The following is a 12,859-nucleotide window of genomic DNA, read 5'->3' as shown; positions in this document are numbered from 1 at the left end:
CCTGTGCGTATGCGCAGGAGTGACGTCCATGCGGCTCCGGTCGATCACAGAGCCACTTTAAATCGGGCCGCTGAGCTGCAGTTTTATCACCTTCAGACCGTCCACCTAAAAAAAAAGAGCAAGAAGCTGCTATTCACGGGTCGTGGAAGTAACGCTGTCAAATGAGAGTAATGTAAGTGTGTGGCCACGGGATTGAGCCCGCACAAATACTCCCATATCAAGTGGCTTGCTATAGGGGGCACTCTGAAGGCAGGAGGAGCCATGGGCAGCAAAGGAGGATTGGGGCTGCTCTATGTAAAAAAATTACAGAAGAGAAATAAGCACGAGGGGCACATCCTACTGACTACCCCTTTCACACCGGGGTGGGAGGTCCAGTGGCATTCGGCTGCTAGTGGTGCAGTTTTAACCCCCGCTAGCGGCCGAAAAAGGGTTAATACCGCCGGCAATGCGCCTCTGGCGGTATAGCCACGGTGTCCCATTGTTTTCAAATGGGAAGGAGAAATGGAGGAGCGGAAAAACACACCGCTCCTCTCACCGCTCCAAAGATGCTGCTAGCAGGACTTTTGGAGCGGTCCCTCCAGCGCATGGCAGAAGTTTTTCCCGGACGGTATTTAGGTGCCATTTTTAGCTCTAAACCGTCTGAAAAACTCCTCAGTGTGAAAGGAGTCAAACCTTTTTGGTTTGTAATTTTAGCTACACCTAGGCTTTAAAGTACTGAACCAAGAGGATCAGCATGTCATCTAGGCATAGGGGCAATTTCAGAGGGAGAAGAAAGCAACTGCAGCCTCCATGTTTCTCGAAAGACTTACAATCTAAATGAAAATAAGAAAACTCCAGTGACACACTTGGACTGCTGGCAGGGGCAAACCTGCAATCAGAACTGTCAGTTGAAGACTACATGTAGAGGCATCTTTCTCAGGAGAAACCACCACCTTGGAATAAAAACGATTTTTATTCCAAGGCAGCAATTCCATTTGGCAAGAAGGCAAGACTTGAATTTGGCAAAATATCATCAGCCGCACAAAGGATCACCTCTCACTTTAAGAAAAACAAAACTAGATGCTTTTGGAATGTATGGAGCCAAATGCTTCATCACGTACAATAAATATCTTACAATACAGCTTCTTTTCTCAACTAAAGTGGAATTACCACGGAAGGCCGAGGTCTCATGGGCTTCCATTTGTAATACATGTTAGTCTAAAGATTAACGTGTACAGCAAAGCATTTAGAAAGCTTTTTACAAGTTTTACGCGGATATCCAAAAGCCCTTAAAGCACCAGTTAGTATCGAGATGGGAGTGATAAACTCAGATCTAAATGGGAATGCTAGTGGTCACTTTACACAAGCTGTTCGTACGTTTCAGTGGGTCTTCATCACCCCTCAAATGGTGGGGAGGCCAGTTAACAGCTTAACGGTAACCTATACTAAAAGGAGGAATCCTGTAGAAGTAGGGTATATATTTCTTGAAGTGATCCTCTGCTGATCGGCGTAGAACGAGCAGATGGCACATCCATGTCTGCTCAGTTTCTGCAGAGCGGACATCGACAGACCCTGCTCTGCTCTATGGGCCGTTGGGAGTAAACAAACTCTGCATGTCCATTTACACCAGACTACCATCCAATCTGATCTGCCGAAACGGAAAAGGACAGAACCCTGTGTGTTTGTTTTTTTGGTCCGGAAGGTAGTCAGGTGTAAACAGATACAAGTCAGTTTACACTCGCCTGTCCATAGGGATGCATGGACCATCCGACCAGGTCAGCCTGAAAAATCGGAATGCCCATGTAAATAGGGGTCCAACTAAATATTACTAAAACATGTCCCCTCCCCCCTTCTCCTACCAATCCTGCACTTATTTTTTGTCCACTCTGGCCTACTCATGTGATGTAGACGCTCTGGCTCTCCTGGGTCAGTGAGCGGCAGCTGCAGGGGAGAGAAGGAAGCACTGATAACAGCTCAGCTATGAAAGTCCATGGGTGATGTCATGGCTTCTGGAATTCCCAGCTATTCATAACACAGGAGAGCCAGAACTGCAGCATCACATGACCAGACTGGACTGAAAGAAGGTATGTACATAGATCTTTAGTTTTATACAGGGTAGGCAGGATAGGTGGGGGGAAGAAACATTTTTAAGAATAGTTAAGCTGTCCATTGACGGATCGAATCGCGACCGGTTTAGCAGGGACTGGCTGGGTTTCGATCCAACTATGGGCAGGCTGGTTGTACTAATGTTGATTTATCAATTAACTTCAGTACAAAATGCTTGTTGAATCATCTCCATGTGATTACTGCTGGTGGTAGTAATCATTCAACTCGCCGGTTGAACACAATAGACCAGCGGGAACGATTTCCCCATCAACAATGACTGTGCTGATGGGGCAATTTTCTTTGCAACCTGTGGACATAGCAGATGACTGATCAGTGTAACGGCCCGCTGCCGGTACCATGTGATCGCTGTGACCAATCAAAGCAAATTACATGACAGCTAGGGCAAAGACACCGCTGGATTCCTGGACAGGCAAGTGTCCAAATATTAAAAGTCAGTGGCTCACAGTAATGAAGATTATAGCCATGCAGCTAGAGTTTTCAAAAGACAAGGTCGACAAAAATAGGCAAGCTGAAAAAAATGAATAAAAATATATATAATGATTTAAGGCGGGGATATGCAATTAGCGGACCTCCAGCTGTTGCAGAACTACAAATCCCATGAGGCATAGCAAGGCTCTGACAGCCACGAGCATGACACCCAGAGGCAGAGGCATGATGGAATTTGTAGTTTTGCAACATCTGGAGGTCCGCTAATTGCATATCCCTGATTTAAGGTATCGCCACAGGATGGCACTGTGGATACCAAAAATGGTCTAGAGCAGTGGCGTCCAAACTTTTTTCAAAGAGGGCCAGATTTGATGAAGTGAACATGCATGAGAGCCGACCATTTTGCCTGACGGTCTTTGAACCATTAAAATTTGGTCTAAGTGTGTTCGTCCGAGCACTAATACACTGCCCAACAAGAATTCTCTTGCCTTTGTGGCTATGTGTAAGTAAAGAGATGAGCTCAGGCGTATTATTTATTGCCATATAACACGCACCTTCACTTTAAGAGGGAAGGTTCAGGGAAAAAATAAATTTAAATAAAGAACTGTGAAGCAAAATAAGGGTCAGTGCCCATCTGCAGACCCACCATTGCCATAAATGTAGCCTCACCATTGCCAGGAATGCACCCACGAGCGCCAAAGATTAATTACAAGGAGAATCTCCCGTTTACACAGATGCCTCTTTAATAGAAAGTCCCACCTCCTTTGATGGACAGAACAGTCGTCCAATGGCAGCGTGGCACTTTCTATTACAGAGGCCCGTAAACATGAAATTCTCCTGTGTGAATGCGGCGCTCGTCCCGTCCCCTCCCTGTCCCGTTCCAAGGCATATACATTTTTGTGGCCCCGGCGCTGGGAGATCGCCGGGGGCCACAAAAGATATATATGTCCAAGTAACCAGGCGGGCCGTTCAAAACCAGAACGTGGGCCGCAAATGGCCCACGGGCTGGACTTTGGGCATGCCTGGTCTAGAGATATGTGCCACATCCTTTGAATCAGAGATAATAGTTGAGCATTCTCTCCAATGGTAGGCAGACTATTAAAATAACGAATTGTTTGCCAGAAAAAAAGAAGTGTCCCCTTAAAAAGTTCACAGGAATCAGAGTCAGACTGACTGCATAAAAAGTTGACCAAAGCTCAGGAGACATGCGTTCAATCCCACTGTACTAGAATGTTGGCAAGGATCAGAATTCCCTTTCCTATATAGAGCACTATGATGGATGTTTTACCCAATACAGTGATATCAGGAGCCCATCTGGGAAGATGAAAGAGCTTTTAGCTGGCCATACCTTGGGCTTGATTACTGTCAGAAGATAGGAAAGTGCTTTACTCTATCCACTCATATCCTGATAACAAAGAATCAGGAAGAAAAGGCAGATCATTTGTGGCCAGACTTTGAAAGCTTTATAGATCTCCGCTCATTATGTTCCAATAATAGCTCCAACACAGCACAAGGCAACATGCATTATTGGATGAACAGCACTGGGCCAAGGCACTAATCCTGCACGAGGATCTATAGAAATGAATGACTATGGCAGCATCAAGCTTCAGTAATGCTGCCATATCTGCTCAGTGTTTTTATCTAATGGGTCACAATACAGCGGCGCTTCTACACTGCGCTTAAGTTGTGACAGGCTTGTGCCTTTAAACAGCAAGTTCACCTTTTCATTAAAATGTTCTGTGCAATAAAGGGCCACAGTATATAAATAAAAAAAAACAAACACACAACACCTTCTTCATTGAAGACAAATTGAGCTTATTTAATTTGCTTGTTTTTGCCTAGAGTAAGGAGAGTGAAGATATACCTACCTAATTGGGCAATCCCCCCCCCCCCCCCCCCAGGGTGACCACGTGTCCCGGATTGCCCGGGACAGTCCCGCATTTTTCAGGTCTGTCGCGGGTACATTTATGCCAGGACAATACAGTGTCCCGGGAATGAAACAGACACCATCGGGGGCCAATCTGATGCCATCAGAAGCCTGGACCGGAAGATGGCTCAGCCTCTCAGCAATCCACTGGGAGCCTGAGCCAGCAGCTCCCACCTCCACAGCTTGGCGCTACAGTGAGCGTTTGAGGGGTAGAGCAGAAAGCCAGTGCCTCCAGCTCTCTGCAGCCTGGAGACTGAGAACTGAGCGACCAATGGTGTTTGATTACTTGGTTCTCAGTCTAATGCCCCGCACACACGATCCAATTTTCCGTCGGAAAAACCTTGGATGGTTTTTCCAACGGAATTCCGCTCAAGCTTGGCTTGCATACACACGTTCAAACAAAAGTTCTCTGAACTTTCGTCCGTCAAGAACGCAGTGACGTACAACACTACGATGAGCAGAAAATGAAGTTCAATGCTTCCGAGTATGCGTCGAATTGTTTGAGCATGCGTCGTAATTTTGCGCATCGGAAATGCTACAGGCGATAGGATTTTCTGATAGGAATTTTTTCCGTTTGAAAATTTGAGAACCAGCTCTCAATCTTTTGCTGGCAGAGATTCCGACAGCAAAAGTCTGATGGAGCCTACACACAGTCAGAATTTCCATTCAAAAGCTCACATCGGACTTTTGCTGTCGGAATTTCCGATCGTGTGTACGGGGCATTAGAGATGACAGGGGACAGATGCAGCATCCATCTAGGCGAGTATAATGGTTTATTTTTTTTTATTTTTTTAAAAAGCCTTTAACCACTTAAGACCCGGATCATTATGCAGGTTAAAGACCTTGCCCCTTTCTGCGATTCGGCACTGCGTCGCTTTAACAATTGCACGGTCGTGGGACGTGGCTCCCAAACAACATTTTTCCCACAAATAGAGCTTTCTTTTGGTGGTATTTGATCACCTCTGCGGTTTTTATTTTTTGCGCTATAAACAAAAATAGAGCGACAATTTTGAAAAAAAAAAAAAGCAATATTTTTTACTTTTTTCTTTAATAAATATCCCCAAAAAGATATAAAAAAACATGTTTTCCCTCAGTTTAGGCCGATACGTATTTTTCTACATATTTTTGGTAAAAAAATAAAAATCGCAATAAGCGTTTATTGATTGGTTTGCGCAAAATTTATAGCGTTTACAAAATAGGGGATCGTTTTATGGCATTTTTATTAATATTTTTTTTTTTACTACTAATGGCGGCAATCAGTGATTTTTTTCGTGACTGCAACATTATGGCGGACACATCGGACACTTTTGACACATTTTTGGGACCATTGTCATTTTCACAGCAAAACGTGCTTTAAAAATGCACTGATTACTGTGAAAATGACACTGGCAGTAAAGGGGTTAACCAGGAGGGGGGGCACCTAAGGGAGTTTTCTTACTGTGGAGGGCGTGGCTGTGCGTGTGACATCACTGATCGTCGTTCCCTAACACAGGGAACAGACGATCACTGACAGCCACACTAGGAAGCACAGGGAGAGGTTTGTTTACACTTACCTCTCCCTGTTCTTCCTCTCTGTGACCCGATCGCGGTACACCGGCGGCGATCGGGTCCGCTGTTTCCGCAGGGATGGTCACGGAGGAGAGGACCGGGTCGCAAGCGCGCCCCACTGCTGGGCTCTTAAAGGGGACGTACATGTACGCCCTTGTGCCCAGCCGAGCCATTTTGTCGACGTATATCGTCGTGCGGCGGTCCTCCGGAAGTTATACACCTCTTCCTAACCAAGCCATTTTTTGCAGTACGGCACTGCATTACTTTAACTGACAATTGCACAGTCATGCAACGCTGTACCTAAATAAAATGTATGCAATTTTCCCCCACTAAGGCTAGGTTCACACTGCTGCGAATTCAAAATCGCGGTAAAAATCGAGATTTTGACGCGAAATCGCAAAAAGTAGTACAGGAACTACTTTTTGAAATCGGTGCAGCGCCGCAGAAGCGGCGTCGCACTGATTAGGACAGTGCCATTGCCGACAATTGCCGGCAAATGCCGCCGATTTGAGATGCAATTTGACATGTGAAATCGCATCTCAAATCGTACCAAATCGTACCCAGTGTGAAGCAGGGCAAATAGAGCTTTCTTTTCGTAGTATTTGATCACCTCTTTATTGCACTATAAACAAAAAAAACAATATTTACTTTCTGCTTTAAAACATATCTAATAAAAAAAAAATGAGAAAAATCGAATTAAAATGGAGTTCCACCCAAAAATGGAACTTCCACTTTTTGGAACCCTCCCCCCCCCCAGTGCCACATTTGAATTGGCACCTTTCAGGGGGGGCAGATACCTGTATAATACAGGTATTTGCTCTCACTTCCTGGCATATATCACCTTGGTGATCTACGCCACTTCCGGTGCCTACTCTGTACCCCTGCTGCCTTCTGGGAGACACACAGCTCCCAGAACACAGCGGGGACCAGTGAAGATGTGCAGCACGACTCGCACATGTGCAGTAGGGAACCAGGAAGTGAAGCAGCAATGCTTCACTTCCCGATTCCCTCACCGAGTATGGCGGTGGCAGCCGCCGATCCTCGAGTGACAGATCGGCTTCAGGTGCCAACATCGTGGGCACCCTGGACAGGTAAGTGTCCATATATTAAAAGTCAGCAGCTGTTGTATTTGTAACTGCTGACATTTAAAAAAAAAAATTTTAGCGGGACCTCTGCTTAACTAGGTCAATATGTATTCTGCTACATATTTTTTGTATAAAGTAAAAGTGAACTTATTCACGAAGGTCTGCTTGGAAGTGGGTAGGCTTTTCATATATTGTGCAAGCAAGGACATAATGATTAAAGATTGGCACACTTGCGTGCCAAATGGACCCAACCAGTGACGTAATATGGCTCTTCTCCAATAAAAAGCCTACCTGACAGCAATTTTTCTATTGAAAGGATTTACGTAAAAGCAGAACTCCAGCCAGAGCCAACAAGATAAAATGTAATAGTAAGGGCTCTTTCACACGGAGCGGATCCGTATTGATCCGCCCCGTGTGTGTCCGTCTGCTCAGCGGGGATCATCCGTAAATCCCAGCTGAGCTGTGCAGAGACCGCCCTATCTTTCCTCCGCTCTCCCCTATGGGGAATCGGATTAATACGGACCGTGTGTCCGTATTCATCCGATCCGTTCCGCCAGACGGAAGAAAAATAGGGTTTTCTTCCGTCTGAAAAAGCGGATCTTTGCGGAGGCGGATGTTTGCGGACATTAGCGGATTGAGCAGGGAAGCATTACAAGTCCGTAAACGGACTTGTAAAAAACGGACCGTTTGTCCGCCCGTGTGAAAGGGCCCTAAATGGAAAGATAAATTAAATGCAACTTTTGTTGTAACATCTTATTTAAATTTACAGTTCTCCTAAGCTGTACTTCTTTGCAAGTGAACGTCCTCAGTCTGATGTCCAGTATCATCCAACCCACTTCCCATGAGCCCAGGTTGTTCTGGACCCGCCCACAGCTTGTGATTGGACATTGATGAGCTCATCTTTGTCACTCTGCTTCTTCTCAGCACATTATTGGATTGATTACTAACTTCCTTTCACACTCCAGCTCTGCTATACAAGGACTGCAGGAGGCAGATGAGGGGTTTATACTGCTTGCATTTACAAATGACGCTGTCTTCTCTCCTTTCATTTTCAGCGCAGCTGATGCTGCTGAGAAAGGGACTGGGGAACATGTGTCCCTAGTCCCTTTCCCTGTCTCAAAGGGGAGATGTCAGAGGTCTGTTAAGACCCCTGATATCTCGCCAAAGCCCCCCCAACAGGGCTGAAAAAAATAAATAAAAAAAATATAGAATAAAATATATATATATATATATATATATATATATATATATATATATATATATATATATATATATATATATATATATATATATATATATATATATATATATATATATATATATATATATATATATATATATATATATATATATATATATATATATATATATATTGTAGAAAATAAAAAAATAAAATAAAAAACACACCGACACCCCCCCCCCCTAAAAAAAAAAAGCATTATAAATAAAAATAAAACATTTTTTAAAAATTAAAAACAAATTGTTAAAGATAAAAAAAAAAAAAAAAATACTGACACATGTGCCGCTGTCACATGAGATTAAAAAAAGTATCGGTACTTGTACTCGGTCTAAAAAAGTGGTAATCGGGACAACCCTAGTGGACAACATTCAAGTGCAACTATCGAGGGTTTACATTGCAGTCTATGGCACTCAAGTCGCATGAAAGTCAGACCAACGTAGTGCAGGAACCTTTTTAAACCACTTGTCTCCCGGGTACTTTTACCCCCTTCCTGCCCAGGCCAATTTTCAGCTTTCAGCGCCGTTGCACTTTGAATGGCAATTGCCTGGTCATGTAAAAAAGTAACCACATGACATTTTTATCATTTTCGTCACACATATAGAGCTTTCTTTTGGTGGAATATAATCACTGTTTTTTTTATTTTTTGCTAAATAAAAGACAAAAAAAAAAACACACACAACACGTTTTCATAGTTTGTTATAGACCTCTACAAACAGGTCATTTTTCTCATTCATCGATTTGCGCCAATGAGGCTGCACTGATGGGCACTGGTAGGGGGCACTGATGAGCACGGATGAGGCTGCGCTGATAGGCACTAGTAGGTGGCACTGATGGGCAGGACTGATAAGGCTGCACTGGTAATGGGCACTGGTAAGGGGCACGGATGAGGCTGCATTGATGGGCAGGACTGATGAGGATGCACTGATGGGCACTGAAGAGGAGGCTGCACTGATAGACGCCACTGATGAGGCTGCACTGATGGGCACTAGTAGGTGGCACTGGTAAGGGGCACTGATGAGGAGGCACTGGTGGGCACAGTTGGGACTGTGATAATCAGTGTACATGTCCCTTTTACACAAGCCGGTTATTGGGTCTCTTCTCATGCTGTCAGCATGGGAAAGGAATGCAGAAACCAGCTTCTGTTTACATTGTAATCAGCTGTGACTGTACACAGTGGATCACGTGGTAAGGAGCTGCTGATTGGCTCTATAACTCAATCTGTGATCAGTAATGTCTGTAGGACACGGCGATCACAGATCACGCTGCCTGTGGGCATCACGGGATGATATCATATGATGCCCTCCCGCAACGGGCCGGCAAGTAGTTAAAGTTGCTGTGACTTTAAGTCGCACATATTTGAATGTTTGTCATTTAAACAGGGGGTGTGACTTGTGTCCAAAGTTGCATGAACAGTCGCACAAGTGTGAATGGAGCCTAATTGGCTGTGTACATCAGCCCCAATTGTAGCTCATTTCTCATCGCTCTCTATGGCCTGCTCCTTAGGAAAAGGAAATAAAAGTAATTGAATCCACTCCTTATTGATTCCATGTGATCACATGGAATCAAGGAGTGGATTCAATTACTTTTATTTCCTTTTCCTAAGTCTCCAACAGGGCCGGCCCTATGATGGGACCGGGTGGTACCATGGGTACCAGGCAGCACTTTTAGGGGGGCAGCATACTGATGCCCGCCAGCCCGTTCCGCCAACCAAATAAAATTGATGTCCTTTTTTTCCCACAAATAGAGCTTTCTTTTGGTGATATTTGATCACCTCTGCGGTTTTTATTTTTTGTGCTATATATATATATATATATATATATATATATATATGTTTTAACTTTTTGCTATAATAAATATCCCCAAAATTTTAAATAATAAACTATTTTCTTCAGTTTAGGCCAATATGTATTCTTCTACATATTTTTGGTACCAAAAAAAAACACAATTAGCGTACATTGATTAGTTTGCGCAAAAGACATTGTGGCCGCCGGCAATTCACAGGTCCCTTTATACTCCTGGATACATGTATAGAGCCATGGCAGGTCCTTTTATACGCCTATATGCATGTATAGAGCCATGACAGGTCCTCTTTATACATCTATAGAGCCATGACAGGTCCTCTTTATACATGTATAGAGCCATGACAGGTCCTCTTTATACATGTATAGAGCCATGACAGGTCCTCTTTATACATGTATAGAGCCATGACAGGTCCTCTTTATACATGTATAGAGCCATGACAGGTCCTCTTTATACATGTATAGAGCCATGACAGGCCCTCTTTATACATGTATAGAGCCATGACAGGTCCTCTTTATACATCTATAGAGCCATGACAGGCCCTCGTTATACTCCTTTATACATCTATAGAGCCATGTCAAGTACTCTTTATAGTCCTATATAAATTTACAGAGCCATGACAGGTCCTCTTGATATTCCTTTACATGCAAAGAGTAATCACAGGTCCTCTATATACATGTATAGAGCAATGACAGGTCCTCTTTATACTCCTTTATAAATGTATAGAGCAATGACGGGTCCTCTTTATACATGTATAGAGCCATGACGGGTCCCCTTTAGTTATCATGATATAAAATAATGAATGTGGGGGCCTTCTGGTTGGCATGATTTTTTTTCTGGGGGGGGGGGGGGCAGCATTTCATTCTTGGTCCCCAGGCAGCACAATGTCTTGGGCCGGCACTGGTCTCCAAGCATTGGCATCCACGTAAAGCCTCATGTGGCGGGCACTGCGTTTAAAACCCATCCTTTACAACAGAATACATCGCTGGTCAGAGGCATGCGACTGAAAACAAATCACAGCAAGAGACATGCTTCGTCTTCAATACAAACATGTCCATAGGATGTGCGGTGTGCAGAGAAACCGCTCAGAACCGTCATCCAAGTCATGGCCGTCTCCTGACCACAAGGAAGAACCATTTGTCTGCAAAACAATTTACCCACGCTTCATCACGCAAAACTTCTTAGGATACTTTCACACCGAGGCGCTTTACAGGCGATTGAGCGCCACTCCAGTGTGAAAGCCAGAGCGCTTTCACACTGGGGCGGTGCGCTTGCGGGATGCTAAAGAAAGTCCTACAAGCGGCATCTTTGGGGCAGTTTAGGAGCGGAGTATACTTAAAAGCCCCTGCCCACTAAAATGAATGGGCAGCAGCACTACACGGGCACTTTATACCCCTTCTTCAGTGGCTAGCAGGGGGTTAAAAGCACCCCGTTAGCAGCCTAAAACAGCGGTAGATTGTCGCTAAACTTAGCAGGCGCTTTACCAACACCCTCCCTGCCCCAATGGGAAAGAAGCCTCAGTGTTTTGTGGATGTGTGATAAATTAAGCGGATTTTGTGTGTATTTACAAAATATGTAATATATATAATAAAACAAATAATGCATGTCACATATGCAGCAACGTTCCTTGTTCATGATTTTGCACGCATCCATGAAACGGGACCTCTGGGCGTATTTATACTAAAACAGGCAGCGCTATGTGTTGTCACAATGACATCACCCTTTTTTGTTTTGTTTTTATGAAGTGTCACAAAATGACATCACACAAGTCTATGTCAGCATTTCTACACAATGTTACCATTGTTATGGTGTGTATGGGGCAGAAATCCCTTATGGGAGGGAGAGACACAGTACTACAGAGGTGACCAGTGATGAGTCCCCCCCAGTGCCCGGACCCCCCGCACATCACACACAATGACATCACACCTCGGGGAAAAGTTGGTGTGAAGTTGGCAGTCCCCGCCCCCTCCTCCTCCTACCTTACTGAACACCTCCAGGTCATCGTCCTCATCAAAGCGCAGAGCCTCCGGGGACAGAGCGGAGAGGAGGGCGCTGTGCCCGGGACTCATACCGCCCGGAGATTCCGAGACACCCGCCGGGCCGGACTCCATCTATACCGACTGTCACAGCTGGAGAGGAGGGGGCGGGGATGGAAGTGACGTCGGGGGGGCGGGGTGGACTTTGCTTTACTATTGCTGGATGGATGTAGTGACTGAGCAGGACGAGGAGTCAGCAAAGTACAGCGCTGTGTACTCCGCCACTGCTCTGCATGCCCCATTATACCTCCCATACTCCGCCACTGCTCTGCATGCCCCATTATACACCACATACTCCGCCACTGCTCTGCATGCCCCATTATACACCACATACTCCGCCACTGCTCTGCATGCCCCATTATACATCACATACACCGCCACTGCTCTGCATGCTCCATTATACATCCCATACTCCGCCACTGCCCTGTATGGCCCATTATACATCCCATACTCCGCCACTGCTCTGCATGCCCCATTATACATCCCATACTCCGCCACTGCTCTGCATGCCCCATTATACATCACATACTCCGCCACTGCCCTGTATGGCCCATTATACATCCCATACTCCGCCACTGCTCTGCATTCTCCATTATACATCACATACTCCGCCACTGCTCTGCATTCTCCATTATACATCCCATACTCCGCCACTGCTCTGCATTCTCCATTATACCTCCCATACTCCGCC

General features: G+C 45.0%; 1 protein-coding gene across 2 annotated transcripts in view; it reads right to left on the bottom strand.

Annotated features, from left to right (window-relative positions):
• SNX7 (sorting nexin 7) overlaps positions 1-12,286 on the bottom strand; it is a 152,704-nt gene extending 140,418 nt beyond the window's left edge. The window contains exon 1 of one of the 2 annotated variants that reach the window (XM_040359982.1): positions 12,112-12,286. In XM_040359982.1, coding sequence (XP_040215916.1) covers positions 12,112-12,243 — 132 coding nt within the window. In that variant the 5' untranslated portion in view covers positions 12,244-12,286. The remainder of the gene's footprint in view (positions 1-12,111) is intronic. The other variant, XM_040359983.1, reaches the window with a different exon arrangement.
• Positions 12,287-12,859: the final 573 nt, after the last annotated feature.

The sequence above is a fragment of the Rana temporaria genome, chromosome 7 (assembly GCF_905171775.1).
Source record: "Rana temporaria chromosome 7, aRanTem1.1, whole genome shotgun sequence".
Classification (NCBI taxonomy): Eukaryota; Metazoa; Chordata; class Amphibia; order Anura; family Ranidae; genus Rana; species Rana temporaria.
This window is presented reverse-complemented; position numbering and strand designations above follow the sequence as displayed.